The 15,142-nt window shown below is 51.6% G+C and overlaps 1 protein-coding gene across 3 annotated transcripts in view; it reads right to left on the bottom strand.

The window, feature by feature from the left end:
* SORCS3 (sortilin related VPS10 domain containing receptor 3) overlaps nt 1–13,528 on the bottom strand; it is a 596,149-nt gene extending 582,621 nt beyond the window's left edge. For 2 of the 3 annotated variants that reach the window (XM_058697711.1, XM_058697712.1), the window contains exon 1: nt 12,175–13,528. In XM_058697711.1, coding sequence (XP_058553694.1) covers nt 12,175–12,801 — 627 coding nt within the window. In that variant the 5' untranslated portion in view covers nt 12,802–13,528. The remainder of the gene's footprint in view (nt 1–12,174) is intronic. The other variant, XM_058697710.1, reaches the window with a different exon arrangement.
* Between the last annotated feature and the right edge of the window lie 1,614 nt (nt 13,529–15,142).

Here is a 15,142-nt window from a genome sequence, read left to right as displayed (position 1 = left end):
CTGGAGGATAAACCACAGAAAAATGAAAATCATCCCAAAAAAGAGGAATGGAGCCACTCCCCATCCCCCCAAAAACCCAGAAGTACGAACCCAGGAGTAGAATAATTAGAAATAGTAAGATAAGAACAGGAAGACAGACCTAGAAAGAAATCAGTACAAATAAGAATATCCAATAATACAGTTAAGAAGCTGGAATATCTTGGCACAATGGTGAAGAAACAGATGTTTCTTCTCTCTGTGAGGATGATAAAACAATTAGAAACTCAAGAAAAAAAAAAAAAACAAAAAAGGGCAGTACAAGAAGGTTACAGCCCAAACTACTATGGCAGAATTCTGAGCAACTGTCACAGCATAAAATAATCTACCCAATCTTTACTTCTTATCATGTCACACAGATTTAGTCATGAGTATTGTCAACCATACTACTTTGTTGTAGATAATAAAAACAAGCATAATATTCTGAACATTTTATTAGTTTCATTCGCTGTGCTCTAGGTTACATCCAATGTATTTCCTAAGCACCTGCCGTTGTTCTCTGTTCCTAACATTTTCCTAATGTGTGTTTCCCACACACAAGACTATATACACTTTGGGGGTGTCCAGTCTGCACCACTAGGCAGTATAGCAGATGCTCCCCAAATACTTCATATTATCTGAAAAGAATGAGGCCAGGCAATCAATACAGGTCAAGTCCTGGAACAAATGTTTTTTTAAACTCCCAAATTACACTCCCATCTGAGAATTTTATTATATCAGATGTGGCTTGAAATAAATTGTACATCGTGCCTGGAATAAGAAGCATGAGGTTTTTAACACCATGGTATGTGTGCTAATGGAAGGGTTTCGTTTGTGCTGGGCGAAGGCAAAACAAGGCGGCTGTTGGACATGGTCTCAAATCTATTGTGGAAGGACCTCCAGCCACTTAAAGCATAAAAGGAGAGGTAAGGTAAACTAACACCATGAGTTCACACCGCCTCCGTTCACATTGCTTTGAGAACCATTCTTTTTAAAATGCTTCCAGGTGCGTTATGTCCTTACTTAACTGTGACATAAAGGGAGCAATGGGATTGTCCCCATTTCACACATAAGGAAATGACTGACCTAGTATCACATCTAGTTTATGCTGAGATAGGCCTGTATCAATTTATGCAGCTCATCCATTCTATAGATAAAGAAATTGAATCCAAGAATATTCAATAACTTAATGAGCATCACACTAAGCAAAGAAATGAATGAAAAAATGAATGAACAAATGAATGCACCTCTGCTTGGGGAAGACCAAATTTATGCATGCTTGAAAGAAGCGTTTTTCAGTATTTTTACCATCATCCTAGACACTCTCCTTACTAATGTACTCATTAAAAAACAACAACAACTCTCATTCATAGACATATACTGAAGAGTTTTCATCCCCTTACACCTAAGAATGGTGGCCGGCTAAAAGCAGTTACTGTACGTGAGTCAGAAACCCAACTCCACAGATCTCAGCTCCCAGGCCAATATTCTTCCCATCCTATTATGATGCTTCTCACTGATGAGATCTTAGAAAGAAAGATACTAATGGGAAGCTAACTGCTCCCTGCCCAAATCCTGACAAAGTCTAAGAAAAAGAGGAATTGCACCCACTCCCAGGTAGGACATCATCTGCCAGCAGGTAGAGGTCAAAATTTTAGGGAGCCTCTGTTTTATCTATTATGAAGAACAACCACAGGTCCTAAGTGAGGTGGGGCTGCTTAGCCTTGAGAAATGACAGTGAACACTAATTTGGAGGTGTGTGTCCCCTTCTCAAAACCCCAGCACCATGTTCCTGCCACTCAGTATAAACCTGGAGTGGGATCCTTTCTTTTGGAAGGTGCCAACTCCAAGGAGGACCTCTCAGAAGTGGGGGCAGTGACTTCATCCCCCTCCCCACACCCAATATGGACCATGGGAGGCCCCAGAACAGGCTTTTAAAAGAGTAGGAGGGAAATTCCTGGCTTGGTGTGATGGTTAATTTTATGTGTCAATTTGACTGGGCCACAGGGTACCCAGATATTTGGTCAAACATTACTCCGTGTATGTCTGCGAGGATGTTTCTGGATGAGATTAATATTTGAATCAGTGGACTGAGTAAAGCACATTGCCCTCCCAGTGTGAGTGCCCTCATCCAAGCCAGGAAGGGCGGATTAGAACAAAAAGGCTGAGTGAGAAATAATTCTTTCTCTTTGCCTGACTATCTTCAAGCTGGGACACTGGTCTTCTCTTGCCCTCAGACTCAGACTCAGACTGGAACTACAGCTGGGTCTCCAGCTTCACAACTACAGGTTTAAGACTTCTCAGCCCCATTCATAGTGTCTGTCTATTCCTCACAATAACTTCCTTTAGATACACATACATATACACATAGACACACATACATATGTACATATACATACACATACGTAGATATAGACATACATGCACGTACATTCACATGCACATACACACACATACCTATACATATATATAGGTATGTATGTATATATATTTACTTATATACACACAAAGAGGTTTACAATGAGGGGTGTGTGTATGCACACACACATACTGGATATATATCGGAGATATATATCCTATTGTTTCTCTTTCTCTAGAGAGCCCAGACTCACACACTAAGTCAGGCCAGCATGCAGAGAAACAACAAGTGCCAAGGGGATATGGGCAGAGAACCAACAGATCTGCCTAAATGGACAGATACTCAACCTACCCCATTTCCTGCCTAGGCGAATAATAAGAACATTCTTAACCAACATGATAGCCTTCAATGCTAGACCCTTTATACTATAGCGTACTTTAGACCCACGCCGTCTCTAAGATTACCAACAACCTGTAGGTTCACTATTATCCCACTTTTACAGCCAGTGAAACTGAGGCTCAGACGTCCGTTCAAAGTCGCTGCTGCTTGGGCATCTTCTCATAACCCAATAGACATTTCAGAGTTTTGAGAAACCTTCCAGTCAAAACTTCACTTTCAAGTATGAGTAACACTGACAGCAGCACAGTGATATGAGCAACTCTTTTGCCTCTAAAAATAGCTTCCTCTACCTACCACCACCCTGGAAAACAAATTTCTCTGCATCTCCAGTTTTATGGTCTCGAAACTCTTATTGTAGCAAGTTCCTCCACTACATGTAATCACATTCAGATATGGCAGCTTGAGCTACTTTTCTAGCCCTGAAAAAAAATGTTCAATTCAGTAATTGTTCCCCATCTCCCACTGAGAACAGATTTTAAGAAGAAAAAGTTCATTTCTGATGCAGCAGTATAATCTTTAACCTGACTCTAACCATCTGGAAGAGAAACTGCATACCTCACCATAGATGCCAAAAAGACTTAGAAAGCCCTGAATCAGGCATGTGGGATCTCAGCACCAGTGAGAGGGAACAGGGATGTTCAGGGGTGAGCCTAGGCCCAGGGGCAGCAAGAAGAGGCCTTCCCTCAGCCCCAAGACACTCATTCTTTACCCAGGCAGTTCTAAGTATTTAAGAAAGTGTTCATTACATTCAACTCAGTAAGCTTCTACTGACCATGCACCATGCACAGGAAGTGAAGGGACACAAAGGGAGAAAATGCAGAAGAGATAGGGCAACCAAGCCTAAGTATCACTTCCTGCGGATTTTTACTTCTAGAGTCTTAGCTGGGTCATTAATGGGTTGAATGGACTGCAGAACGGATGTAATGTATTTGAACAAAACACCCATTTCCTTTTTCTGCAGGAAGAGGCTGATCAACCTCCCTGCCCCCCCCCCCCCCACAAGGACTGAAGTGCCCTGCTGCCAATCAATATCCATCTAGGGGTCACCAAACATCCCCACACACAATTCACCTGCAGGGTGCTGTTTCTCCTCTTCTCTCCTTTGGAACGATTCCTTGTGCAGCATTTTTTTTTATTATTTCATCCTATTTATTTTCACTTCTTTCCCAGGGCAACACTCCCTCTAGTGTCTGTGTAGGGATCTCAGGTTCCACTCTTGGTGCAGAGGGTACAAGCAAAAAGGGAATACAAGCCTGTATCTCAATGAGGATAAATCACTACAAAATTAATAGTGGGTTTGGCCAGGGTGATAATTCTTGGAAAGAGGCTGCGGATATTCTGCAGATAGTTCTAGTCATGGATATTCCCATTTTACACTAGGCACGAAGCAGAGAGAGCTGGGAGATCAAGAGGAGAAGCACAGCTGGAACCTCAATGTCCATCCCATGGCTTCCATGTAGAGAAGTCTTCGGCACTACATTACAGGTTCCACTTGCCGCCCAGCCCCAGCAGCCCACTGTTCTCCTACTTCCCTGAATGACACATTCCACTAACTCCCTTCCTTCAAGAAGTCTTCCGAGATTAGCTGTGAAGCATAATTATGGGTGCCCAAGCCAAGAGAAGCTATTCTCTACCTTTCTGGATGCCTTCCTTAAGGCTTCAATGAAATCCCCCCCAAAAAATGTCCCACATAAAAGCTGTTAATTAATGTAATCTTTAACCTGGTTCTAACTATCTGATTCCAACCGCTTCTATTACAAATTCTGAGTAGGAATTTCAAGGTCCCCAGTCATTCCCTCCTGTCTTTTTCACTATCTCAGCACAACGCAGAAGAGAGATATCGCAAAGGCTCATCTGGCCGAGGATAGGAGGTGCCTGACAGGAGCATCTCCCTGAGGGTTCTGGCCAAAGCTTTTGCCACTGGCTCATTGGAAAACTTGGAGCAAGTACGTCCTTCCTCTGCTTCAATGTTTCCATCTGAAAGCGAAGGGAAAGCCCTTTCCAATATAAAAATAACAACTAAAGCAACTAAGGTATCCGCAGGGCTTGCCACAGGTCCAGCACTTCTTTTAAGCACTTGGCCACGTACGTTATCTCATTAATCCTTACGGCAGCCCAGTGTGAACGGTACTATTTCTACCACTCTCTTCTAATAAATGTACAAATAGCGAAGAAAGTATAACAACTTGTCCAAGGTCACAAGGCTATTAAGGACACAGGCACGATTTAAAGCCAGGCACCCGGTTCCAGAACCCATGCTCCTAACTATTTACTATACGGCTGGCCCCAATAATCTCTGAAGAAGACTATGTTCAGGATGGATACACTCCACAAGCATGAATTCACACCCAGACCAAACAATCCCACAATCCACACCCTAACAGGATCCTTGATTTCCCTATATGGCTCTGTTTCCAGTTTTTCCCCTAAACTAGGTCCCGGTGTGGGCCAAGTGACAGGCCCCTACTTAGCAGCGGGCAGTTTTACTGGCCAACCGTCCTGTATGGCTGGCCCCACTGTGCCCCAGGGCCCTCTCATCTCAACCCACTAGGGATGCTTTCCTCCGCTCCCCAGCAAGGAGTTAATAGCAGAAAGCTGTCTGTGCAATCCTGAAGTTCTTAGACTCCATTACTTTTTCCAAATTTACTACAACACATTTATTAGCGTACTATAAAGAAAAGCATTTCCATAAATAATTAAACCCAAACTACACTGATCAAAATAAATGAGCAAAATGTTCCTGGTGATGCAACCAGGCCTGATTCACTAACTCGAATAATGAGGTGATTCACAAGAGGCCCCCATTAACAACGGTTAGTAAGACACAGATTGTCCAACATTGAGAAGGTTGGTATTTATCGTTTGCAGATACCTCACTGGGTGGGCAGAGTGGATAGAGAACACAGCCAGGGAACCAGAGGAGGAACCAGAGGAGCCTCTTTGGTTAGCCTCGTGTATATTCATCCTAGGCCTCAGTCTGTCCTACCTATAAAATGGGCAGCATCCTACCTCCCCTGAGTGAAAATGCATAATCCTCTTGGACACAAAATGGTCTGTAAACCCAAGGAGAAACCTGGGAATGAGTAGGGGACGGCTACACAGAGAAAAGGAACAGGAGAGAGTCCAGATCATAGGATGCCACGTTTCTGTCTGAGCCTCACATCCCTCATCTCTATGCTGAGCGATACGATGAAAACAGTTGCCACATGCCCTTCCTGCCTTGACATCCTATGAGTCTCAATGCTGTAGTATCTCTCACAGTGACCCTCTCTCCCCTGAGCTCGCAGCCCGAAACAACTGCTTAACGATTAACCACGTATCATCCCCATGGCTTCTATCTTGCTGTCATGTGTTATTTAACTTTACAGAACAGCAGTCTCATATCCAAAGCATGTTGGAAGGACCTTGAGGCAAATGCTGTCTTATCCTTATTTGGCTCTCCCTCCATCTCACCCTTACCAATCCCACGGTGCCCAGAACACTGCCACACACACAGGAAACACACAGCAAGCGGTCGACTACCTTCTGTGAGTCCACCTGATCTCTGAAGTCCAAAAGGAAGAAGCCAGGTTGTTGCCTAGCTCCTATCTCCATCTTCTTACTAAGTGGGGTAGAGATGCCTCCAAATCTGGTGTTAAAAGTCACATATGAAGTGATAAAGCAGCTATATTAACTCAGTGCTATTAAGAGCGTCAGCCCGTCCTCCCCACACAGCTAAGGCGCCTTCCAGCTCTGGGTGTAAGTTCAGTAAGTATGTACTGAGCTGTGTGACAAGCACTGTATGCCACACAACACAAGAAGAAAAACAACACTCACGCTGAGGGGTGGGGGAGGTGCTGTTGTAATTATTTCCTCCTTCATCTCTTACCTTGAAAACACTTACAAAACCATACAAGATTAAAATAAATGAGTACTAAACTCGTGATCAAATGTGTGATGCAGTCTTTGACATTCTATAAACAATTAGGAAAAAGGGAAACCAATGCTTTCAAGGATTTGAATCTTGAGCAGAGCTGTAAATAACAGGTGCATTTCAACAGAGGAAGAAGGGTACCATAAGTGGAGAAGACCTCAAGAGCAAAGGCTCAGAGTCGAGAAGGGGCTTGGGGCAATGAAGGGGCTCCCTTGGCTAGAGTGAAGGAATCCATCAGGGAACAGAGAAGTGGAAAAGTAGAGCCAGGACATACGCAGTGAAGGGCCCCAAATGCCAGGTTAAAGGGCTCTGGATCTGAATGCAAGCAGGTGAAGGCATTTGAGCCAGACGTAGACATACTAGATGAAATACCCCTGGTTACCATCGCTGTCAAGTTTGAAAAACCTGGGAAAGAAATCACTGATATCCCAAAGGACAAGGACTTCTAATTCCTTCATAGCTTCCGCTCAATAAGACTTGAGACTGTCACCCTTCACCCACTTGGTCAAACACGGCTGAGTCCCTCCTGCATGTGAGACGGAGCTCTCCCATCTCCACTCACTGCCAGCAAAACCAGAGCACCATCCAGACCCTTCTCTCGGTCACTCCCCATACCTGGGGGTAAGGATGGTTACCAACGTCCATCCATCCCCCAGTGTCCATTCCACTTACCCAAGGTGGCCCGCTGACTCTACACTCTCTCTTCTCTGCCTCCAACTTCATTAGATCGCTTTCCTCCCAAACTCTGAAAAATCATCCTTCGACATTCTCCCTCTATAAGAAAAGTGTCTCAAGCCTGCCAAGAGGCCAAAGAAAGCAGGAAATCAACAGGTGAGTCAAGCCAGCAGGCCTCAGGTGCACCTACCCTTGGATAAACCCAGCCTTCAGAGGTATCTTCCTATCTCAGCCTGTATGGGGTTGTCGCACCCCCTCTGCTCCTTATGGGATAAATCAGAGCCCACATATCATCCAGTTCCAAAATTCCCCAGTGACAATAATAGATTTACGCAGGCCAAGGAAAAAGCAGTTCTCCCTTCTGCCCTGAGCCTTCTTGCCACTGGAGCTACAACCCTCCACTACCCCCCCACCCCCACCCCCACGGCTGCTTCTCTTAAATCCAACACAATTGGAGAAGCCACTTCCCAGCACTTCTTTGCCAACTACAAAGCAAGTTCCAACCACTGCATTTCTGCAATCATTAAATCAGGCCTCCCAATTAAGGAGTTTGCAAATTCTACTCACCTTGGAAATCACTGCAGGATCTGAGAAGCAAATCACACCCTGTAACCCAGCCATCAGAGGAAACGCAGAGCAGACAAATAGAGACAAACAGCCTGTGTCCAGCCCCCTCCTCTCTCCACCCCGCCCCCAACCCCAGGCGGACAATGACCAGGAGCAATTAGGGCTGTGATGTCCCACAGCACTTCCCAGCTCCAGCTCAAAGGAGAGGCTCCCCTTGTAATATTAATTACAAACAGATTCTTTTTGGCAACCCCCTGAGGAACAGCTTCTGTGGCAGGCTTCTTTATTAAGCCTCTGAGAAGGCAAAATGCATTAAGATATTGTGACACAAGGTTCGTGAGCAGGGACGATGAAGGCAAGACAATCCAGCCAAAAGCTATTTGAAAAATCTGTTTGAGAGCCACAATTAGCTGCTCCAGTGAGTGAAATACAATTAATCTGATCAAAGCTGTCACTATTTTGAACATTAGGAGTAAATATTTTAGAACACAGTCCAGCTGAATTAGTTAAAGGTATGAAATCCCGCCTGGAAAACATCTGTGTGTTCCACCTCCTCGCGGGCTCAGGGATGGGTTATCTGGAGGCACCTGGAGTTACCAGCATCCCCTGCTTCTCGACACCCCTGCTTCTGCACCAATGTACAGTGTTGGGCACATTAACTGAAAACTATCTGACAAGTCATTTCAACCAGACACGCTGCAGGGGCAGCAGGCTGCAAGTCGCTGCCGCTGCGAGTGAGCTGCTGGAAAGGAATGGGGGTCATCCAAGGGAGAATGCAAGGTTCCCACCTTGGCAACACGCACGGGGGATCCCCATGCGGGGTTACTCCAAAGAGGAGGGGGCACAGAGAAGTGAACTGTCGCCTTTACAACCTTCCAGTCTCCAGAGCCTTTTGCCAATCCAATGAGCAAGCAGGAGGCACCTTCCTGCATTTGAAGGAGAAGGGCAGAATGATGTGTTTTTCTGTTTCCCTGCAAGCTGTGGGGTGTTTGTTCCTCCGGGTTTGTCCCTCCGGGTGTTTGTGACACACTCTCTTAGCCATTAATCACCAGGAATCCAGTTGGAGACTGCCGGAGATTGGGTGGCAAGTGTCCCTCCAGTGTGGAGGCTCCAAGTCCAAGTCCACTCACCTCTCGCTAGGAACACCTGGCAGGGTAGTAAGGGTCAGAGGGAGACCCAGACTCCAGCCCTTCTTGATACCTTCTAGCTCAAGCCTGCTAGGTACTTCCTCCTTTGTCCCCCAAGCCAACTGAGCACAGTCCTTGAACCAAAGTGGACACATGACCCAAGCCCTGGACAGGGATCTCCTCTGCCCCCGAGTCCCTGGGCACACCTGGACAAATGGAGTGGAGCACGTCCAGTTATGCCTGCCTGACATCCTGCCAAGTGTCAGACTGGAGTTTGATCTCAGTTACATGGGGTGACTGAAAACCCTCCCCAAAAGGGAATTCATATCAAGTAATGAGGTCCACCAAAGGCACTTGCAAGGAGAGCAGAAACCCCAATTCACACTTAAACTGCTGGTCTTCCCAGAAAAGGATGTGTTTAATACTTCGGATATCAGAGGCAAGATGGAACTCTCTTTTCACATTAAAAGAGCCTGGTGCCAGGATATCTACCTCCACTTTAAAACCAATGATGAGGGAAGCTTCCAGAAACTTCCATCATCCCACTCATCCTTCACCCTGGGTTTTATGCAGAGCATCTTCTTTTACTGCCTTCAGGAATGGGGGGGGGGGGTAGTTGAAGAAACCAGCCTGGTAATGTTGCAGAAGCTAGTTTCCCAGTTTCTCTTAGAGGGGTTGTTTCCTTAGAGTCTCTCAAAGAGAGGGCCATGTTAACATACTTCCCCTCTTCCCTCAGAGCAGCACAGATCTGATACTCAGTGAAGCCTTTCTCACTAATACTGCCTACACAGCATGGTCAGAAGAGGCAGGTCCAGCCCAGGAGCTAGAGGCAGTCCCCCTCTCCACTAGAAAGAAAGGACGGGATGGGGTCCCTGCACCCACGTGTGTTGCCTCGTCCTTTCTTCGACAGTTAAGACTGGCCAAGAACACAACCAACAAGCATCCCATGGGCTCTTTGTGGACTGCCTGAATCTCATTGCTGTCACTAAGGGCTCCAAGGCCAACTGGTCCATTCCCCAGGTGCTTCTGCCCCTGGTTCAACTATGAGCCATTTGCCCAGGGGGCACAGGCTAGACTTGCCCCCTCACTTCCTCTGCTGCACAACAGCATTGAAGACAGGCAGATGTAACTACCATTTGCAAAAAAGTGGTCGCTCTCAAATTCCATCTTCAGGGGACAAGTCAACACACACAAAAAAACGATCCTTCAAGTAAAAGCAGAGACATAAGAAACGCTTTAGGCATTGTGAATTTATACCGTCCAAATGTGGCAGTAATATAGTCATAGATAATGTGAGGACAGCACCTCCTCCTTCTCCCAGAGATACATTTACTTCCACACATCCTGTTCATCCTCCTCACTGAGTGTGAACATGAACGAACACACACACACACACACACACACACACACACACACTTCCTCATTATCAAACTAAAATGAAGTTGAGAGTCACACTCCCTGCTGTCAGAGAATTACCTCTCTCTCCCCCTCTCCCCCTCTCCCTCTGGAGATTTCCAAGTCTTCAATCACCCAGCCCTGACAAGGCCTGCTGTGCCCACCCCCTATGCCCAGAGTTGCACACTCCGAAGCTACTGGGGTCTTCACCGGAGGCAGATGAAGCCAGACACCACGCCGCTGGGGAGTCGGACCGCGCAAATCCTTCCAACTCAGCATCCGTACCCAGGCTGGGCTGCGCGTGTCATGGAGAACCAGGAAACCTGTTTTGGGCAGCGTGGACATGCTGCACTCTGCGGACTCCCCGCCTTCCTGTTCCTTCTCACCCCTGTGACACCCTAGAGCCCCTTTAAAATAAGACGAAAATTTCCCAGGAAATCTTGAATGCCAGCCGTAAAGAGAGGCATGAAGGGGAGGGGAGGAGCTTTCCCATCAAATGAGTTCCCCAAAGCTGCCTATACAGACATTCATCACCCTCCAGACTCTGCCCAACGCCGGGTTCTGATTTTATCCGGAGAGCCAGAGAAGCGGAAAGGATTTTTCCCAAACTGGCTGAAAGTGGGGGCCGTGGACAGGAGGGGGGGGGGGGGTAGATCGCGGGAAGCCGCCTCCCATCCACCGGAGAGCTCGTCCCCCTCCGTTTCCTGGCTTGGCCGCAAGGCGCTGGGCCCGGGCGGGCGGCGGGGATCGGGAGCCCCTCCGAGCGCGCTCTGTGGGCTGCAGCAGCTGCCCGGGGCCGCTCGAGCTCCAAGCCCAACGCAGGGCCATCAGCGCCCGGGCCGCTGGAGTGGAAACTCAAGGGCGCCACCTGTCGGTGCCGCTGCTCTCAGGGGAACCTGGCAGCGGGGAGAAAGGGGTGGAGAGGTTGCACTGAAAGCACCGGGTCCCAACTCCACTCCGGGGGCCGATTGTGATGCGGGACGCAGCAGCCGAGGCGAGTGTTTTGCTCAGAGACTTAGGTGTGCCTGTGCATTCGTAAGGGTGAGGGGTGCGGAAAGGGTGTTGAATTTCACTGCACGCTTTAAACTTTTTTACTGCCTCTCCTATAGCTTTCCAGGCAGCTGCCTGGGTTTTGGAGGGGGACTCTGTGACGTGAAGGCCGGGGCTTGGGTGGACTCGGCGCAGCCCCCTCGCCGGGGCTGGGAGAAAGTGCGCCTGGAGCGGAGAGCAGCGGCCCCAAGACCGGCAGGGGTCTGGGAGTCTGAGTGGCCTCCAGCTCCCGGGTTCCCTTTCGCGTGACTGGAGGGGGGGAGGCTCGGCAGTTGCGGGAATCCTTCAGTCTGCCCAGCGGGTCCTTCGCCAATTCAGACCGCGTTCTCACGAATTCAAGCGCCCGACGGGAAAACTGACTCTCCAAGCCGTTTACCAGGGAAAGGGACCACAGATCCATCCCCTACTCATCTTTAAGACACTTCTTTCCCCCCTCTCTTCCCTCCGGGCTGCCCCAAATCTAGGGTCTCCAGCAAACAAACGTACACACCATCTTACAACAAACTCCGCTAACCTGTTGGGGGCGTGGGGGAAGCCGAATGAACCTGTTCTCTCTACAAGCCAGGGCGCCCCCGCCTCTGCCTCGACCCTCCAGCAACTATCTGTCCCTCGTTCCCGCCCCCCCCCCCCCTTCTGCCCTGCTGTCAGGAGACAGCGGTCCAGCGGGTACTCACGCTGCTGTTGTGTCCGGACCAGTGCACCATGGCTTGATTGTGGGCCGAGTCCCCGGTCAGCGCGAACGAGGTGCTGGGCAGCCGGAGCTCCTCGGCCGCCGTCCCCCCGGCCCGCGGCGCCTTCACCTCCTCCCGGAGACCCTTGGCCGGAGGGCGGCTTCCTTTGGCACCATCGGACAAGGCAGAGGCCCGGGCGTCCCCGCGTTCCAGGGTACTGGGGGGCTGCGCCCGGCGACTCCTCCTCGCGCCGGCAGGCTTGCCCAGAGCCGGGGTGCCTTGTCCCCACCGCGCGCCTGCAGGCGACGGTCCCCCGCCTTCTCCCTGCTTCTTTCCGCCGCTGCCGCCGCCTGGCTGGGACAGCGGCTCCGGGCCGGGCCGGCGCCCCAGTGCGGCGCCTCTCCGCGCCGTCGCCAGCTCCTCTGGCCACTGGCTTGCCACTGCCCGCGGGAAGAGAGGAAGCAGTGCCGGCGGCCGCGACGCAGGGGCCTCGGGGCGCCCGGGACCGCCCGTCGCGCCCCAAGTGATCTCGGCGCCGGCGAGGACCCACGTCGACAGGAGCAGGAGCCCCGTCCGGGCGAGAGGCGCCCCGGGCCAGCCTGCGGGGCGCTCGGTGCGCGCTGCCTCCATCCCGCTGCGGCTGCCGCGGCTCGGGCTGCCGAGAGTGTGGCGCCCGCCGAGGTGCGGGTCCGGCGCGGGGGGTGTGCGCGCGCCGGCGAGCCAGCGAGCGAGTGTGTGTCGGGGGGAGTGGGGAGGGGGCGGCCGGGAAGGAGGTGGCTCGGGCTGGCGCGCCTCGCGGGTCCTCTCCACTCTTCCCTCCTCGCTCTCGACCGCTCGCTCTCTCGAAAGGGCGATTCCAAAACCCAAGAAAAATTAATATATGCCCCCTCGGTGCTTTTTCCCCCCTAAAATAAGATCCCTCACAATCTTCCTCACCGAGCTCCTCCAGAAATTTTGTTAAAAGGGGTGTTCAAAGGTAATGAGAAAAATCCTCTTTTAAAATATTAAAATCAAGCCGGATCTAGGAGGAGGGGCTGGCGACGGACCCCAATCCAGAGTCTCTCCGAAACCCAGCCTCCAACCTGCTCCCGCCGAAGAGTTCGGAGTCGCTTCTGGCTGCCTTTAGGGGGTTACTCTTCGGGCCTGTTGTGGGGGGCGGGAGGTGGCGTGCAGGGAGGATGTGGGGGGGGGGGTCTCGAGGGAGGGGGAGGAGGAGGAAGAGGAGGAGGAGTAAAGTGTTTTCAGCGCCAACTGTTCGGGTTCGGAAGCCAAGGGGCAGACCGGAGCCTTCGCGTGCGGAGGCGGCGCGCGGAAGCAGAGCGCGGGATGGACCCGGGACTCCGCTCGCGGCTCCCGGGCCCGCCCCTCCCACCGCCCCCCGCCCCTCGCGGCCTGCGCCTCCGCCCGGTGCGGGGGCACGGGGACTGCGTGCGTGCGCGTGCGTGCGCGCAGGCGGGAGAGGGTGAGGCGAGGGGTGCGCCGGGGGCTGGCGGGCTAGCGGGCGGGCGCCGCGGGGTGGGGGCACCTGGCGGAGCCCAGGGCTGGCTCGGTGTGCGGGGGTGCGCGCCTCCGTGCGTGCGCGTTTGCACGCATTTGTGTGCGTGTCAGTGTGAGCCGTGGGGTGTGGGGCGGGGAGGGGTCCGCTCGGACCGTGGGCGCTCTCGGATCACGCGCGGGCTATGCTTGCATTTCCTGAGCCTGCGAGTCTTCAGAAAGGCAATATTGAGAGTGAGGCAGGCCGCCCTGGACAGCCCCCTCCTCCTGGCGCCCCGCGCACCCATGCTCCCCCCACAGCCGTAGGACGGAACCTGGTGATTCATTAAGCCTCCTGGAAGGCGAGGGGAGAGATCCAGGAGGAGCCGGCGGCGGGGTCAGGTGTTTGCCGGCTCTCCTCCCTCCACGGTTCTCTTTCTCGGGACCCCTGGTCGGAGCTGAGGAAAGACAGTGGAGACCGTTCGCTCCCACGGGGGGATCCAGCCCCCATCTTCTAGCCTGGGATTGAGGTCGCTCACTCTTCCTAGATTCGTTTCTGAACCGGCTCAGTTGTTCCTTCGAAGTGTAGGCTGCCAGTGAGAGGGCCCTCGGCCCAGCCCAGCGCCGGCCTACCAGGCCCCCCTGGACCCCGCTGCAGAAGAGCAGCCTGAGCGCGTGGGACGCAGTCCGGGCTAGGGCCCTTGGAGCCCCCTAGGAAAAGGGAGACTTCGGAGAGCGGGAAGCTAAACTTGAACGAGGAGGAGATATGGTTTACAGGCCCGGGCACGTAGTGCAGCCCACCGCCTCCGCGAAGCCCCCCGTGATTTCTAGGGGTTGGAAAGGCGAGAAGCGCAGAGCTGGAGGAGAGGTTGTTAAGAAAGGAATAGGATGAAGGGAGGGGGCTTGGAGAGCGTGGCCGCCTCCAGGCCCTTCCCCTCCTCCTCGGGATTAGAGGAAGAGTTCCTTTGTGGGTGATGTTTAAAGCATAGCCAGAGGGAGGGAAACGCCGGAAGAGGGAAGAGGAGAAATGTGGGGCGAAGGGACAAGAAGGGAATGGAGGGGAAGAGAGAAAGGGGAAAGGGAGAAGAGAGGAGAAATGAGATGGAGGAGGAAAGGCGAGATAACGGTGCGAAAGGAAAGGCCAGAGAAAAGAAGAGGCGAAAGCGCCAGCTAAGGGCCAAGAGGGATGGAGGAGGCAGACGTGGCCTGGGAATCAGCCGGTCACAGAGGGCGGCAACCGGCGGTTTCCGGGAGCCCCCACCCTGGCGAACAGGCTTTTCCGACCGGAGCTAAACTGGAAACTGGAAACCCAGGAGACTGAGCTGGAGAGCCAAGTCGATGACAACGTCCAGCCCAGGATGAGTCGTGTCTTGGACTCTAGGGGTTTCCAAAGACCGTTGGCAGCGGAACGCCCCAAAAAAGTTGCAGCGCGGAAGGCTGAGGTGGGCACGGGATCGTGCGCTGGACGCGAGCCGGCCATTCGCAGGTTCCCAGCGCC

This window comes from Neofelis nebulosa, chromosome 13 (genome assembly GCF_028018385.1).
Source record: "Neofelis nebulosa isolate mNeoNeb1 chromosome 13, mNeoNeb1.pri, whole genome shotgun sequence".
NCBI lineage: Eukaryota > Metazoa > Chordata > Mammalia > Carnivora > Felidae > Neofelis > Neofelis nebulosa.
This window is presented reverse-complemented; position numbering and strand designations above follow the sequence as displayed.